Genomic DNA, 20,000 nt, shown 5'->3' on the forward strand with positions numbered 1-20,000 from the left:
GCTTATTTTAAAAATTGTAATTTTAATCGGAAATTCTCCGTAAAAAATATACTGATCTCTGCCGTATTTCAGTAAAATTACCGTAATTTTTACCGTACACTGTTAAAAATTGTATAAAAAAAAAAAAACGGTAAAAGTCTGGCACGTCCTCATCTCTTATCCCCGCTATTTTAAAAATTGTAATTTTAATCGGAAATTCTCCGTAAAAAATATACTATTCTCGGCCGTATTTCAGTAAAATTACCGTTATTTTTACCGTACACTGTTAAAAATTGTATAAAAAAAAACGGTAAAAGTCTGGCAACATTTATTCCAGGATTTATATCGTCTTAAAAACGGTTATTTTGACGTAAAAGAGTGATATTACGGTCACCAACCCATAAAAGATAATAATAAAGAGATGTTAAATTACGGTCGCCTGTATTTTACTGAAATACGGTTGAGAACAGTATATTTTTAGGGAGAATTTCCCATAAAAATTACGGTTACTATCTTTTACGGGTTGGTGATCGTAATATCAACCGTTTACGTCAACATAGCCGTTCTAAAAACGGTAAATGCCTGGCAACATTTATTCCAGGATTTGTACCGTTTTTACGGCATATTTTTAACAGTACAATGCACCTCTAGCCAGAGTCGTATGATTCTGCAACTTTGTATTACTGTTCCTTTTGTCTTTTTATCTCAGGCGAAGCCGTTCATCTAAATGTCTCCGATATAAAAACACGCCATGGTGACTATCTGAATGGGTCACAGCAATTCAGAGAGAGAGAGAGAGAGAGAGAGAGAGAGAGAGAGAGATCTTGTTGTCTGATGGTGTATGTGTGTGTGTGTGTATATATATATATATATATATATATATATATATATATATATATATATATATATATATATATATATAGATAGATAGATAGATATATAAACATATATATATATATAGATTTATATACACGCATATATATCAATCTATATATATATATATATATATATATATATATATATATATATATATATATATATACACACACACACATACACCATCAGACAACAAGATCTCTCTCTCTCTCTCTCTCTCTCTCTCTCTCACTCTGAATTGCTGTGACCCATTCAGATAGTCACCATGGCGTGTTTTTATATCGGAGACATTTAGATGAACGGCTTCGCCTGAGATAAAAAGACAAAAGGAACAGTAATACAAAGTTGCAGAATCATACGACTCTGGCTAGAGGTGCATTGTACTGTTAAAAATATGCCGTAAAAACGGTACAAATCCTGGAATAAATGTTGCCAGGCATTTACCGTTTTTAGAACGGATAAGTTGACGTAAAGGATTGATATTACGATCACTAACCCGTAAAATATAGTAACCGCAATTTTTATGGGAAATTCTCCGTAAAAATAAACTGTTCTCAACCGTATTTCAGTAATATACAGACGACCGCAATTTTACCTTACATTATTATTATCTTCCATGGGTTGGTGACCGAAATATCACTCTTTTACGTCAAAATAATCGTTTTGAATACGGTAAAAATCCTGGAATAAATGTCGCCAGACTTACCGTTTTTTAATACAAATTTTCACTGTAATTTTACTGAAATACGGCGAGAACAGTATATTTTTTACGGAGAATTTCCGATTAAAATTACGATTTTTTTTAACAGTTGGGATAAGAGATAAGGACGCCCTGTAGGTACACGCACAACAAAGTATACCCTAGAACGGTAACCCTCCATTTCCGTAACATGAAAGGTAACCCTGGGTGAATTTCACCCGGTAATTAAATAATTAAAATAAAATACTTATCCTGAAAATCTTGTTATTTGGAACACATACGAATGAAATATAACTCCTTCTCTCTTATTGAGGCTATTATAAATGAAATCCTCCTGTAAATCATATTTTTATTTTTTTTTTCAAAAATACAGAAAAAAAATAGACTTTTCTTGGAGTACTTTACTAATTAAATTGACAAAAAAAAAAATTATTTCCGAATTTTGTTTTTTGTTGGTGTAGAACTCTCTACTGTCATGGGACTACGTACTGGCTGAATCCCATCTCCCAAGCTCGTATACAATCTGTATGGGAGACAGACAAAAAATGGTAAATTTTTCAGTACATACCAAATTAATTTTTTTCTATTCAACACTTGCAGTATGGCAAATTATGCTTCAAATGACTCAAAGTACATCAATGAAACACATACAGTACTATATATACACTCACCTGTTAGATACAGTCACCACAGACGTGACGTGGCCCATGGGGTGATTAGGGCCTTCCCGAGCTGCAGCATGAATTTCTGGTGTGATATGACTTGCCCCCTCTTTCCATATTCTCCTTGTATAAAATGTAAGAGTTTACATTGGCAGCATTCACCATTCCATAAAAAATACAGAGTAACACTGGGAGAATTCCACCCGTATGTACAACATACGGGAACAGTAACCCTGGGAGAAATTCTCCCGAAATGCGTTCTAGCCAAAAAACCAGCCGAGAGCGCGGGACCACACACCCTTCACCAACCAAGTCAGATAAGGCACTGAAGGTACTGAGCCACTGGAGTCCCTCCCCCAACCCCTTGGGGGGGTACTACGTCATTGCCAGATTCAGTTGGGTGAATATCTCCCCAGGTTACCATTCTAGAACCATGGGGCTTAATACCGAAATTGAAAGCGAGGTTGGAACGGGGGGGGGGGGGGTGTTTCCATTGCGCAAGCAGTAGTCTAACGCCTTGCAAATGGATGGCAGTCGCTGCTTGCATGAATGCATTCATGGCTTAGGACAGATGAAATTGAAGCATATTGGTGAGAGCTTGTCGTGTGATGTGTGCTGTGAATGACATACGCAGAAAGGTGGATGGAGATATTCATATCTGTTTTAACTCCGTTTCGTGAGTTTTTTTTTTTTTTTTTTCTTGTGGGGTGGACGAATTATGAAAAATTAATACACGGAAAAACCCTCAGGGCCTCTGTACCAGACTCGTAATGTATGTAACCAATTTCAAAGTTAGTATTTTGCAATTTTTTTTTTTTTTCAATCTCATAGCGCCGGCAATTCTTATCTATCGAGAATATTTTCACGTTTTACGAATGACCTGAAATTTGGCGGTATATTATATATATATATATATATATATATATATATATATATATATATATATATATACATATATATATGTATATATATATATATATATATATATATATATATATATATATACATATATATATACATATATATATGTATATATATATATATATATATATATATATATATATATATATATATATATATATGTATATATATATATATATATATATATATATATATATATTTCAAGGAAAAAAGTAAATGTATTTTTGCTGTTATCCTGAAAACTATCTGCAGGACATTCTGTCTGAGGAGAAACTTATCTTCGATTTTTGGACGCCACTAAAACATTGTCCATTCACTGTAAATATATATATGTGTATATATATATATATATATATATATATATATATATATATATATATATATATATATATATATATATATATATATATATACACGGCTATTTTTTAAATATATATGATAAACATCACTATTTTACAAGAAGTAATTTTTAAAAAATTACATCATCTAAGGAAAAAAAAACCCCGACCATTAACAACAAAAACGATTGAAACATTAACGCAAAAACTCTTCCTCATTATGAATTTCGAAGAAAAGACCCAAGACTGCGACTTAATCATGCGCTCTTTCAACTATTCAGGTTTAAAGGTGAATTTCAGAGGCCTCTGTGAAAGAGAGAGATAAAGAAACAGAGTAATAAAATGGTTATATTCTACGTTTCACCTCAAATACTGGAAATCCATGAACTGGAGATAATGGAACCTCTGATATTATTTCTGGAATACTTAAAAGATTCTATCGAGATATTGTAAAGATTATAACCCAAGGGAGGTTCTTCTATATGAATCTAATAAGAATTTCTTGTAAAGTTAAAAGATGGTATCAAGAAAAAGAATATCGAAATATCAAGTTCGAGCTTACTGGGCAGAGTTAATAATTGGAGATATCAAGAAAAGAAGTTGGAGTATTTATGGAAAGAACAAGGAGTTAATAATTGGGGATATCAGGAAACAAAGTTTATGTATTTAGGGAAAGACCCAGTAATTAATAATTGAGTATTTAGGGAATGAACCAGGAGTTAATAATTGTGGATATCAAGAAAAGAAATTAGAGTATTTATGGAAAGAACCAGAAGTAACTGGGATATCAATAAAATAAGTTAGTGTATTTAGGGAAAGACCCAGAAGTTAATAATTGTGATATCAAGAAAAGAAGTTAAGAGTATTTATGGAAAGAACAAGGAGTTAATATGTGTGGATATCAAGAAAATAAGTTGAGTATCTAGGAAAAGAACCGGAAGTTAATAATTGGGGATATCAAGAAAAGGAGTTGGAGTATTTATGGAAAGAACCGGAAGTTAATAATTAGGGATATCAAGAAAAAGAAGTTGAGTATATAGGGAAAGAACCAGAAGTAAATAATTGGGGATACAAAGAAAAGAATTTAGAGTACTTAGGGAACGAACCAGAAGTTAATAATTGTGGATATCAAGAACAGGAGTTAAGAGTATTAAGGGAAAGAACAAGAGGTTAATAATTGGGGATACCCAGAAAAAATGTTAAAGTATTTAGAGAAAGAACCAGAAGGTAATAATTGGGGATATCAAGAAATGAAATTAGAGTATTTAGGGAAAGAACTAGAAGTTAATAATTGGGGATATCAAGAAAAGAAGTTGAGTATTTAGGGAAAGAATCAGAAGTTAATAATTGGGGATATCAAGAAATGAAATTAGAGTATTTAGGGAAAGAACTAGAAGTTAATAATTGGGGATATCAAGAAAAGAAGTTGAGTATTTAGGGAAAGAATCAGAAGTTAATAATTGGGGATATCAAGAAATGAAATTAGAGTATTTAGGGAAAGAACTAGAAGTTAATAATTGGGGATATCAAGAAAAGAAGTTAGAGTATTTAGGGAAAGAACCAGAAGTTAATAATTGGGGATATCAAGAAATGATATTAGAGTATTTAGGGAAAGAACCAGAAGTTAATAATTGGGGATATAAAGAAATAAAATTAGAGTAATTAGGGAAAGAACCAGAAGTTAATAATTGGGGACATCAAGAAAAGAAGTATAAGTATTTACGGAAAGAACCAGAAGTTAATAATTGGGAATATCAAGATAAGAAGATAGAATATTTATGGAAAGAAACAGAATTTTATACTTGGAGGAAATACACGGAGACAGGAGCGGTTAAAAGATGGGGAACGTGTCGAGTGCGGTGTAGCGAATTGTTAGAGGATGACTGGAAAAGTATCCTTGGAAATATTAATGGAAAGGGTGAAATATCCACAGGGAGAGTGGTAGGCTATCCAGATTTTACCAAGGAAGGGAATATAATGGAGGGAGGTCATATATTTGTGAGCGTCTAAGGAATGGAAGCAAACACAGGGTACTGGGAGAGCCTCCAAAAACAGATAGAGTTACTGGAATGCGAAATTGACATGGGAGAGAAAGGGGGAACGTAGGAAGTATTCCAGGGAAGATCTGGAAATATTCTGGAAAAGAGGGAATATCGTTTCCGATAATAACAAGCAGAAAATCATTCCCAGAAGGTTTCTTTCCAGACACAACGCAAAAACCAAAAACAGGGCAAAACAAAGGCATCAACGACGACAATATCGACAATAACAACAACAACAACAACAACAACAACAACAGGCCCTTACACCAACATATCAATTCCCCTCCTCGCTTGGATCTGGAATCTATTTTTTGTTTTTCTTAAACTTATATTTTTCTTCTTGTTTTTATTTTTTTCTTTATTCGAGGAAGAGCTCTATTTCAGCGGAGATACTATTCCCGGATGATGTATTAAGAAAATCTGAAATCTATAACGGGTTGGATTTCTCCATAACTGAATTGTTTTTCCGGTTTTTATTTCATTTAAAGGTTTAAAGGCCACTCATGATTGGCAGAGGCGAGGGAGAGTGACATTGCTCTATCAAGCAGGACAATGCCCTAGAGACTGACCATATATACATATGATCTGCATCCAAGGCCCTTCTCCACAAAAGCTAGGACCAAGGAGGGCTAGGCAATGGCTGCTGAAGACTCAGCAGATAGACCTATAGGCTCCCCTAAACCCCTCATCCTTAGCTAACAAGGATGGTGAGGTTGCGGCGGCCAAAGAAACTATCGAGTTTGAGCGGGACTCGATTACCAGTCTGGCGTTCACTATAGTCCATTTCTTTTAGCGAGTCATATTTGCACCGACTCGCAGCGGTGCCCTTTTAGCTCGGAAAAGTTTCCTGATCGCTGATTGGATGGACAAGATAATTCTAACCAATCAGCGACCAGGAAAATTTTCCGAGCTAAAAGGGCACCGCTGCGAGTCTGTGCAAATATGACTCGCTAAAAGAAATGGACTATAGTCAGGGACATTACCACATCGGCCACCACAACCCCATTTGTTCTGCAGTGGACTAGAAACGACTGCATTGTAATATGACCTAAACATGCACGGATGATTATTGCTATTATTGGTAATAATTCAGAAATGAGCATCGTACCGAAACATGCGTCCAGTCATACAGTAAAGAACGCACTAATTTAGAAGCAGTGCAATTAGGGAAGGAAGGCCAATGACTGAAAACCTGCCATAATGCAGGAAAATTTGTTGAAATTTGATGAAATTTCCTAGAATTATTATACTCTATATTTCTGACACAAAGTGAAGAAATCGAAATTTGTGATCATATTTTGGATGAATTTCATTAAAATAAATATATTTATTCTCGAAGATAATGCACTAGTTCAACTTCCGCGTGACGTGAATACAGCCGTAAATATTCGGAAAAGTTATGTTAGTTTTTCATAGAATTGGAGGTGGACACTTACCTCAAATATCCACCCTCATCCACCCTCTTATTTAGAATAATAAATGGAGGTAAATTGTCCGAAATTCTGTATAAAAATATGAAGTTATATTGGGAACAGTATATTCTTTAACCAAAGAATACTTTAACAGAAAAGTGAAAATATATGTCTTGCTTAAATAAATCTTGGAATATTGATTTGAAGGCGAAAATAGCGAGTGGAGATTTTTTAATATTTTTTTTTTCTTTTTTTAGTTTTTTTTTTAGTACTAGTTAAAAGGATTTAGCATAAATTATTGCCACGATAATTTTCCTCAATCAGACATTAATCACACATAATTATCGAATATGAATCATATTTATTTAATTATGTAAAGGTTATCAAATATCATTTATAACATTTACTCTACCGTATCAGGTCTAATTTATATTTGACCTGTTATACCGAATATATATGCCTTTTACCTAAATTTAACCAAATGTTAACCTAATTCATCATATATAAAAGGGCATGTCTATCCCATTGTGGTTCATAGTGACTCAAAACTACTGATTTTTTTTTTCAACGCCAAATCAGAAACAATTCACAATTACCCAAAATAATCGGGTCCTATTTCCCATATAACCAAACGTAAATTATTTTATAGTCTTTCCTGATATTCGTGAATAGTTCTTGTATGCATTGAATAATAGGGTCTGATTCCGAGAGAGAGAGAAAGAGAGACAGAGAGAGAGAGAGAGAGAGAGAGAGACAGAGAGAGAGAGAGAGAGAGAGAGAGAGAGAGAGAGAGAGAGAGAGAGAGAGAGAGAGAGAGAGAGAGGTGGCGGTAAACGAAAACGAGCGTTACCTTTGGGTGAATGTAGTTTCTTGGGATAGTTGTAAACTTCCTCATTACTTGTCAAAACGAATTTTCCTTAAGTGGAAAATGTTGTTTATCTTAGTTTGAAAAACTATAATAATAAGCTAGTTCTTCCATTTACGAAATATGATTCAGAGTTACCTTGTTAGAAGTGAATTCGATTGCGAAACATACGCAGGGTTAAGACTTATTCTTAGGGGGAGCTAAGAATACGGAATTCTAAATGGGTGACCCCCTAGTAGGTAAGTAGGTAATGATACAGCTCTTAAGATAAGTTAAGGGTGCAACTCTTTGGCTAGGTTAGGTTGGAAACATTAGGCTGGGTTAGTTGGGGAACCTTTGGTTAGATTAGGTTGGATACATTAGGCTGGGTTAGTTGGGGAACCTTTGGTTAGATTAGGTTGGATACATTAGGCTGGGTTAGTTGGGGAACCTTTGGTTAGATTAGGTTGGATACATTAGGCTGGGTTAGTTGGGGAACCTTTGCTTAGATTAGGTTGGATACATTAGGCTGGGTTAGTTGGGGAACCTTTGGTTAGATTAGGTTGGAAACATTAGGCTGGGTTAGTTGGGGAACCTTTGCTTAGATTAGGTTGGATACATTAGGCTGGGTTAGATGGGACCCTTGGGTTATATGAGGTGGGAAACTTTAGGCTGTGTTAATTGAGTAACCTTGGGTTAAGTTAGGTGGGAAACTTTAGGCTGCGTTAATTGAGTAACCTTGGGTTAGGTTAGGTGGGAAACTTTAGGCTGAGTTAGTTGGGGAACCTTGGTTAGGATAGGTGGGAAACTTTAGGCTGAGTTAGTTGGGGAACCTTGGTTAGGATAGGTGGGAAACTTTAGGCTGCGTTAGTTGGGGAACCTTGGGTTAGGTTAGGTGGGAAACTTTAGGCTGCGTTAGTTGAGGGACCTTGGGTTAGGTTAGGTGGGAAACTTTAGGCTACGTTAATTGAATAACCTTGGGTTAGGTTAGGTGGGAAACTTTGGGCTGCGTTAATTGAGTAACCTTGGGTTAGGTTAGGTGGGAAACTTTAAGCTGGGTTAGTTGGGGAACCTTGGGTTAGGTTAGGTGGGAAACTTTAGGCAGTGTTAATTGAGTAACCTTGGGTTAGGTTAGGTTGGAAACTTTAAGCTGTGTTAGTTGGGGAACCTTGGGTTAGGTTAGGTGGGAAACTTTAGGCAGTGTTAATTGAGTAACCTTGGGTTAGGTTAGGTGGGAAACTTTAAGCTGGGTTAGTTGGGGAACCTTGGGTTAGGTTAGGTGGGAAACTTTAGGCAGTGTTAATTGAGTAACCTTGGGTTAGGTTAGGTTGGAAACTTTAAGCTGGGTTAGTTGGGGAACCTTGGGTTAGGTTAGGTGGGAAACATTAGGCAGTGTTAATTGAGTAACCTTGGGTTAGGTTAGGTGGGAAACTTTAAGCTGGGTTAGTTGGGGAACCTTGGGTTAGGTTAGGTGGGAAACTTTAGGCAGTGTTAATTGAGTAACCTTGGGTTAGGTTAGGTTGGAAACTTTAGGCAGTGTTCATTGAGTAACCTTGGATTAGGTTAGGTTGGAAACTTTTGGCTGTGTTAGTTGAGTAACTTTGGGTTAGGTTAGGTGGGAAACTTTAGGCTGCGTTAGTTGAGTAACCTTGGGTTAGGTTAGGTGGGAAACTTTAGGCTGCGGTAATTGAATAATCTTGGGTTAGGTTAGGTGGGAAACTTTATGCTGCGTAAGTTGAGTAACCTTGGGTTAGGTTAGGTGGGAAACTTTAGGCTGCGGTAATTGAATAATCTTGGGTTAGGTTAGGTGGGAAACTTTAGGCTGCGTTAGTTGAATAATCTTGGGTTAGGTTATGTGGGAAACTTTATGCTGCGTAAGTTGAGGTTACCTTGGGTTAGATTATGTTTGATTTCTCCTTTATGAAGAGTAAAAATTGTACACATTCAAGATGAGTTTCTCTGAGTGCTAGAACTATGTCCAAAGGATGTAAACATCAGTTTTTTTTCAGGCAACAATAAAGATTTAAAGTTGTAGACACCACTCATGAATGACAGGAGTAGGGGGCAGTGACATTGCCCTATCGAGTAGAACAATGCCCTAAAGACTGACCATATATACATATGATCAACGCCCAAGCTCCCTCTCCACTCAAGCTAGGACCAAGGAATGCCAGGCAATGGCTGATGATGACTCAGCAGATAGACCTATAAGCTTCCACAAAACCTCCATCCTTAGCTCACAAGGATGGTGAGGTTGCAGCGACCCAACAAACAAACGAGTTTGAGCGGGACACAAACACCAGTCTGGCGTTCATCTGTCAGGGACGTTACCGCATCGACCACCACAACACTGCATAATGGTATTTGATTGTGCCATTTTTTATTTGTTTGCATATGCCTGTTATAGAAGGGTTCGAGACATGGAACTCTAAATAATATTAATTTTCTTATTCTCATACTTCTGTCCTTCACCTCTTTCTTTCTCTCTTTTCACATTTTTTTTTCGTGTTACCTATTCAGTTCATTTTCTCCCATTTCCTTTTCTTCTTGTATTTGAAATTATAAATTGCAGCTCTTAGATGATGATGATATGAGGATAAAAGAATATTTTGTTTACGCTCTGGAGTGATTCCGGGAAGTTCTCTTTACATTTTGACTTCGAGTCGAAGCTGCAATAGTGTTTTATATATATACATATACACACACATATATATATATATATGTATATATATACATATATATATATATATATATATGTATACACATATATATATACTATATATATATATATATATATATATTTATATTTACATATATATATATATATATATATATATATATATATATAAATATATTAACATATATTACATATATATATATATATATATATATATATATATATATATATATATATATATATATATATATTTATATATATATATATTTATATATATATATATATATATATATATATATATATATACATAAATATATTAATATATATACGTATACTGTATATATATATATATATATATATATATATATATATATATATATATATATATATATATACACATAAGTATATTAATATATATATATACATAAATATATTAATATATATATACATAAATATATTAAAGTATATATATATATATATGTATATATATGTATGCATATCAAAAATTCTTCCTCACAGTGGGATCGAACCGTAGTCTATTCAAATGAAAGGCAAGGTCACTATCAATCATGGCAGCTGAGGCACTAAAAGTTTAAAATTTCTAGCTTTTGTTTTTTAAGTTCAAATTTTGAGCATTAGTTTTTTTTCTATCAAGTTTTGAGTGTAAAGAAAATAATTAAATCAAACGTAACTCACTAATGGGCATCACACAAAATTCCCTTATATAACATTCATCATCATAATCATCATCATCATCATCATCTCCTCCTACTCCTATTGACGCAAAGGGCCTCGATTAGATTTCGCCAGTCGTCTCTATCTTGAGCTTCAATTCAATACCTCTCCATTCATCATCTACTTCGCGCTTCATAGTCCTCCACTGTTCACTGGAAATTCATTTGATAAGCCTCAGTTAACATTAACTTTGCACTTGCTATGCCCATGAACAGACTTAATCAACTTTACATATTTAAGAGGAATTCCATACTAAAGTAGGACTCTCCACGAAATTGGTCCGTGCACATTATCAAAGGCTTTTTCATAGTCCGCATATGCCATTAAAAGTGGATTTCTATATTCTAAGCACTGATGTACAACATATCTCAAAATGAAAATTTGGTCAGTGGAACTTTTACCTTTTCTAAACCCTGCTTGTTCATCTCTCAGCTTTTCATCAATCTTTCTCTCCAGTCTCTTTAGAATAAGCTTACTTTATATTGTTATAACAACTGACGTTAGTGTTATGCCTCTGTAATTATTGCAATCAGTCAGGTCTCCCTTTTTTGCCATTTTCACCAACATTCCTAACTCCCATTCATCAGGTCCAACCTCTTCATACCACATTCTACAAAATAATCTTGTAAGTACTCTGGGAGTCCCTTCACATTCGGCCAGTATCATCTTGGCAGTTATTCCATCGTATCCAGGGGCTTTCCATCTCTTTAGTGTTTTGAAGATAGCTTCAACTCCAAACACACTGAATTCACTCATTGGCACACCAAGGTCTTCATCAGCTTCAGGTATATCAATCAAATTATTCCCTTCATATTTCCTATTCCTGACCTCAGTATGTTCCATCCAACGTTGTCTTTCTTCATCTTCTGTTGTTATAACAGAGCCATCTCTCCTTTTGATGGGTATATGCTTCTTCTTCTTTTTCTTTGACCCAGTAGAGATTTGATTAATAATTCTATAAGAAATTCTTACACCAGAGCCACTTCCTGAATTCATATCTTTGTCGGCTTCATCTGCTTTATTACCTAAATATTCTCCCAAGTCATTCCTGATTTTTCTTTTGACCTCACTATCAATACTGGAATACGCAGCATGCTCTATCTTGGAATTTTCATTACTTCCTAGAAAACTTTCAGCAATCAGTTTCTGTCGTTGTCTCGTTTTTATAGTATCCCATGGGTATCATTTGATATCCATGGTTTTTTCCTTATAACTGTGTCCCAAGACTTCACCACCAACGGAATGATAAATGTTCTTAAAATCACACCATACTTCATTAATTGTCTGCTCTTCGTCTCTTAGAGTCTCTAAAACTGCCAATCGATTCCTACATTCAATTGCAAACGTTTCTCTGTGCTCTTCTTCTAAAAGCTTACTTGTATCAAACCTAGGTATTCTATCTACTTCTCTGTTGTGTGCTTTCAGTTTTAATTCCAGTGTGGCAATGAGGCGCTGGTGATCACTACCAACATCTGCACCTCTATAGCTTCTTACATTTCTCAGAGTCCTCCTACTCTTTTTATGAATGGCAATGTGATCTATTTTATTTTTGTAATTGCCACATGGTGAAGTCCATGTATACTTGTGGATATTCTTTTGTTGAAAAAGAGTACCTCCAATGACAAGATTGTTTGCTGAACAGAAACTAATGAAATGTGCTCCATTTTCACTTGCAACTTCGCCAGGACCCTGAACAACCATCACAATCGGTACCCTTGATTATGCCTTCCAATTTTAGCATTGAAGTCACCAATCGCAATTTTCATATCTCTCTCTGGGATCCCATCTATTTCACTCTGCAGTTCTTCATAGTATTCATCTTTCCTTTCTTCAGGGGCATCATTTGCTGGGGCATAGTAAACTATAATACTCATATTTTCACTGCTTTTATTTGAAATTTGCTAGTAACAATCTACTATTTACAGCTTTCCACTCGGTTTATGCCATTTCTGCTCTTCGTGTTGGCGTCATTATCATTCCTACCCCTCCTCTTCCAACTAAATGCGATCTTCCTGAGTAGATATATATATTGCCTTGGTCTAAAGTTTCCTTATCAATCCCCTTACAACGTGTTTCACTTAAGGCCAAGATATCCAAACTATATTTCATAAATTCACTCTCAACTTGCTGTAACTTCCCAATCTGATTCATGGTTCTGACATTCTAATTACCTATTTTCAATTATTCTTTAGCATTTATAAACCGGGAGATTCTCAGCACCCCGCTACGCCCGCGACTGGGGGCCTTTCTTTCATTTTCTCTATCCACGGCTAACTAAATCCATAGAAGATTCAATGGCTAAATACATCAAAGGATAGCCAGTTCCGTGTGATGCACAGTGCCTATCTAACTAAGGCAAGTGACCCCTGCCGGTCCATACTAATTCTAGTAAGATCAACCGCCAGGCATCAGGAGTAAAAGCTGAAGAGACAGTTTATCCATCGCCTTAAACCCAATCCGTCACCCTGCTGCCAGTGACATCATCGAGATTTAGGGGGGCATTTCCTCCACACAAAAGCTCTCATTACTCCACCACGTTGCTCATTCGCTTATATGAGTATACAATGACCATTGGCAAACATGGAATGCTAAGATATACCGCCTAGCACTGTACGACATTAACATTAAATCAAAACTAATACTGACAATATGACAATATCAAAGTGCAATAACAGCAACAAAGAAACCTACGCTGCAGACACACACAAAGCACAAACATCAGGAGGCAATCTTGTAGTGAATAGTCATGACCAGTCGTCCATGGCAAAAGCCGCCACTACAGATAGACAACAATACGTGGAATTTTTGACGTTGTTTCCAGAAGTGTTCTATTTCCGCTCCGCTGTGTACACAATGCCACGTGATTTCATCAACCCCCATTTGCATTGTTGACAAAATATATTTGGACAGTTACAGCTTATTGCCAGAGTAAATAGTGCAGTAAGGACGTGGAGTCATACGCTCAATGGGGTCATTTTATTTTTCATTCTTTTATTAAGGTCGACTTAGTTTTATTTTCCCCTTTTTTTAGGTATTTATAGTTTATATATATATATATATGAAAGATTTATTCTAATGATTTTACTGCGCTTAAACTATTTCACTCAAATAATAATAATAATAATAATAATAATAATAATAATAATGATAATAATATAATTAATAATAATAATAATAATAATAATATAATCGACAAAGATCAATAATAATAATTATAATAATAATAATAATAATAATAATAATAATAATAGCTGAATATATTTCAGGGAATGCGGTCCGGTATTAATTTTTTTTTCTATAAATTGCGCACTTATTTCTACTTTTCTTAAATACTGAATCAATACTTCGCCATCTTTTACTAGATTATTATTTACTGAAAATATTAATTATTTCTTGTAATCTACTGATTCATAAACCTTACACTAGTTTTTAATAACAGGAAAAAATGTGTCTTCTACTTCTGTTTCGATCACTATTCATCATGATGGTGATGATTATTATTATTATTATTATTATTATTATTATTATTATTGTTAGTAGTAGTAGTAGTAGTAGTAGTAGTAGTAGTAGTAGTAGTAGTAGTAGAAATAGTAGTTGTAGTAGTAGAAATAGTAGTAGTAGTATTTGCTAAGCTACAAGCCTAGTTGGAAAAGCAGGATGCAATAAGCCCAGGGGCTCAAACAGGGAAAATAGCCCAGTGAGGATAGGAAACAAGGAAAAATAAAATACTTGAAGCAGAGTAACAACATTAAATGAATATCTCATATATAAACTATATAAACTTTAACAAAATAAGAGGAAGAGAAATAAGATAGAATAGTGTGCCCGAGTGTACCCTCAAGCAAGAGAACTCTAACCTAAGACAGTGGAATACCATGGTACAGAGAACAATGGTTTGATTTTGGAGTGTCCTCCTAGAAGAGTAGTAGTAGCAGTAGTAGTAGCTAAGTTACAACCCTAGTTGGAAAAGCAAGATGCTATAAGCCCAAGGGCTCCAACAGGGAAACATAGCCCAGTGTGGTAAGGAAATAAGAAAATAAATTAAAGATATAAGTAATGAGAAATTGAAATAAAATATTTGAAAAAAATATTTTAAAAACATTAACAACATTAAAGCATATTTGTTATATAAACTAGAAAAGGATTTATGTAAGCCAGCTCAACATAAAAAAAAAAATTTGCTGCCAGTTTGAACTTTTGAAGTAGTAGTAGTAGTAGTAGTAGTAGTAGTAGTAGTGTTTCCAAACAGTATAAACTATATTTTTTTCCAGAAAGATAGGAATAGTAAATAACCTCCTAGTCACGGTGGACAACAAAACCATTAATCGGGATATAATTTCACTTTTGACAATCAGATCAGATTTGTTTAAATGTTTTCTTCTGTTTCTATTGTAAGATTCGAGAAGATTAAATTAATAAAAGTAAAGATTTAAGAAATTAGTAATCTGATGTAGAGAAAAAAGACATTAGGAAAAAATAAATCTTTGAGTTTTAAGGATATATTTCACTTTCGACATTCAGATCAGATTTGTTTAAATGCTTTCTTCTATTCCTCTTGTATGATTTAAAAAAAAAAATCTTCTAGTGATAAGGATATAATTTCACTTTCGACATTCAGATCGAGTTGGTTTAAATGCTTTCTACTATTCCACTTGTGTGATACGAAGAGAATAGAATAATAATAAGAATATTCAAGAAAAGAAAAATATATATATAGAAAAAAGGGGGGTGGGGGAAAACCTTGAATTTTAAAGATATGTTTTCAATTTCGACATTCAGATCGGATTTGTTTACATTCTTGCTTCTATTCCTCTCGTAAGATCCGAGAGAAATTATTAAAATAAAATAAAAGATTTGAGAAACTAGTAATCTGATGTAAAAGAAAAAACATAAGTTCAAAAAATCTTTTAGTTTTAAGAATATAATTACACTTTCGAAATACAGATCCGATTTGTTTAAATGCTTTCTTCTCTTTCTCTTGTGAGATACGATATGATTAAAATAATAATAAAAAGATCTAAGAAACTAGTAATCTGATGTAAAATATATATATATATATATATACATATATATATATATATATATATATATATATATATATATATATATATATATAAATAAAAACAAAAAAATAAAAAAATACTTCTTTTAGTTTTAGGGATATAATTTTACTTTCGACATTCAGATTAGATTTGTTTAAATTTAAGCTACAGCCCTAGTTGGAAAAGCATAATGCTATAAGCCCGAGGGCTCCAACCGGAAAAATAGCCCAGTGAGAAAAGGAAATAAGGAAAGTAATTAACAATTAATATAAAATATTTTAAGAACAGTAACAACATTAAGATAAATATTTCATTAATAAATTAAAAAAAAAAAATTTGAACAAAATTAGAGGAAGAGAAATAAGATAGAATAGTGTGCCCGAGTGTACCCTCAAGCAAGAGAACTCTACCCCAAGACCTATGGTATGTCAATGATCATTTCTCAACATGTGTATGGCGATACTTGTTCATATTAATTTACTATCTATAGATCCCTGTTCCAAAACTGACGAGGGAAAAGAATGTTTTCTCTATCACTTTATTCAGCTGTTTTTTTTTTCTTCCCCCCCCCCCCCCCCCCCTTTACGGTCTGCCTTCGCGCAAGAGACCGTGGTCCCCTTCGCTGTAAGGAAGCTAATCTAAAAGCAGGCAAGCAGGCAAGCAAGCTAACCATTTTCTATGTGTACTTTCAATCTTCCTGTACTAGCCGGAAGTAATAAAAACATAAAGAAAAACAGCCTAAAATACACCGGAATACTATTCCAACAATACTTTAAGCAGCCATAGTCTTTGATGTTCCTCGTTCTTTGTAACACAAGGACGGAGAAGGGCTCGTTAGACCTGAAGTATGACAGGGACAGGATGATAATGTATGAGAGCAGAGTCTAAAAAGCTGTTTTGTTCTTATTCTAAATGCGACTTTACTTCATTTCCTGTTTCCTTTCCTCCCTAGCTGGAAGAAAAGATGTGGGTTGACAGATGTAGGCGTTTTGTGAATTCATCAGTATTATTATTATTATTATTATTATTATTATTATTATTATTATTATCATTATTATTATTATTATTACTATCGTTATCATTATTATTATTATCATTATCGTTATTATTATTATTATTATTATTATTATTATCAATATTAATATTATTATCATTATTATTATTACTATTATTATTATTATTATTATTATTATTATTATCAATACAATTATTATTATTATTATTATTATCATTATTATTATTATTATTATTATTATCATTATTATTATCATCATCATTATTATTATTATTATTATTATTATTATTATTATTATTATTATTATTATTATCACTATTATTATTATTACTATTATTATTATTATCATTATTATTATTATCATTATCATTATTATTATTACTATTATTACTATTATCAACACTTGTTAAGCTACAACCCTAGTTTGAAAAGCAGGATACTATAAGCCCATGGACCCCAACGAGGAAACTAGCCCTGTGAGGAAAGAAGATAAGGAAAAAAAATGTTTCAATAAAAATATTATAGATAATTCAGAACATTCCAACAACTATACTTCAGGTGCAAAATGTTTTCAATATCCTTTTAAAACAAAATTTCACTCAAGAACCCAATACTTATAAGTTATTCATTTTACTTTCTTTCATTTCAATGTACTAAATCATATTATATAATACTAATCACTTAATGGTTACCTTAAAAGATTATTAGTTGCGTAAAGAGATTAGAATTATGTATAAAGGTAGAAATATTTATATATATATATATATATATATATATATATATATATATATATTCCTTGCATTAATAAATAGACGATATCTTGATATACAATAACCCATATATATATATAATATATATATATATATATATATATATATATATATATATATATATATATATATATATATATATATATATACAAACACACACACACATATATATAATATATATATATATATATATATATATATATATATATATGCGTAAAAATCACAGGAAAACGTGATGCTCAGATGCAGAAGAACCACAGGGAAAATGAAAATACGGAATATACACTTAAGTCCTGACTAGTTTCGTGTTACTTCCTCAGAGGACTGATTTATTGAGAGAGGTTTCTTACAATTTATAGGGAAAGCAAAAGTACGAACATACATATAGAGATTTAGAGAACAATGACACTCCCTTACCCGCTACCTGGTCTTGACTCAGGTGTTGAGTAGGCGGAGTCCGCATGCTCGTTAGACACCTGCTAAAAAGGGTCATTTCTAGTGGCGAGTATATTCTTGTTTTCTTCTTATTTTACTTTCAATACAGTTATTTATATGACAATGCGGTAACCTTATCTATATAAATACATAAGCAAAACATATACAAACATACAAATATATATACATACAATTATATACATATATACATATATACATATATACATATATACAGATACAAATACATATACATAAATACATACACATACACATACATATACATACACATACATATATACATATACATACACATACATATATACATATATACATATATACACATACATACATATGCATATATATATTTATATGTATACAACATTAATATCATAAACATATAATCATGTATATATCAATACTTATATCTAGCATAACACTATATAGTGCCAATATACTTATGCATACTATATAAAATAATTATACCCTTTAATGAATGGTAGCTTAGGTCTAAATATTAATTTCACACCGACGTTAATTATTCACAATACATTCAATTCTACATTAAGTGGTTAATGTTTTTTTATATAGCTTACAAATTTCTTTACATATAAAGGCGTCGAGTTTATACATTCCATGACCAATATTCAAGTTGTTTTCAAAGGTTTCTTTTATGAAACTGGACTCTATGATGTTTCTTTCTACTAAGTTATTTGAATGAAATTTGTAAGCTATATAAAAAAACATTAACCACTTAATGTAGAATTGAATGTATTGTGAATAATTAACGTCAGTGTGAAACTAATATTTAAACCTAAGCTAACATTCATTAAAGGAAACAATTATTTTATATAGTATGCATAAGTATATTGGCACTATATAGTGTTATGCTAGATATAAGTATTGATATATACATGATTATATGTTTATGATATTAATGTTGTATACATATAAATATATATATGCATATGTATGTATGTGTATATATGTATATAAGTATATATGTATGTGTATGTATATGTATGTGTATGTATATGTATATATGTATGTGTATGTATATGTATGTGTATGTGTATGTATTTATGTATATGTATTTGTATCTGTATATATGTATATATGTATATATGTATATATGTATATGTATATAATTGTATGTATATATATTTGTATGTTTGTATATGTTTTGCTTATGTATTTATATAGATAAGGCTACCGCATTGACATATAAATAACTGTATTGAAAGTAAAATAAGAAGAAAACAAGAATATACCCGCCACTAGAAATGACCCTTTTTAGCAGGTGTCTAACGAGCTTTTGGACTCCTCCTCCTCACACCTGAGTCAAGCCCAGGTAGCGGGTAAGGGAGTGTCATTGTTCTCTAAATCTCTATATGTATGTTCGTACTTTTGCTTTCCCTATAAATTGTAAGAAACCTCTCTCAATAAATCAGTCCTCTGAGGAAGTAACACGAAACTAGTCAGGACTTAAGTGTATATTCCGTATTTTCATTTTCCCTGTGGTTCTTCTGCATATATATATATATATATATATATA

At 32.7% G+C, this 20,000-nt stretch overlaps 1 protein-coding gene across 1 annotated transcript; it reads right to left on the bottom strand.

Moving 5' to 3' along the window:
- Positions 1-11,663: 11,663 nt before the first annotated feature.
- On the bottom strand, positions 11,664-12,182 carry LOC137631248 (uncharacterized). Its single transcript, XM_068363032.1, has one exon. It carries the CDS (start codon positions 12,180-12,182, stop codon positions 11,664-11,666), a length of 519 nt encoding a protein of 172 aa, XP_068219133.1.
- Positions 12,183-20,000: the final 7,818 nt, after the last annotated feature.

Source organism: Palaemon carinicauda, chromosome 39, assembly GCF_036898095.1.
Source record: "Palaemon carinicauda isolate YSFRI2023 chromosome 39, ASM3689809v2, whole genome shotgun sequence".
Taxonomy (NCBI): Eukaryota; Metazoa; Arthropoda; class Malacostraca; order Decapoda; family Palaemonidae; genus Palaemon; species Palaemon carinicauda.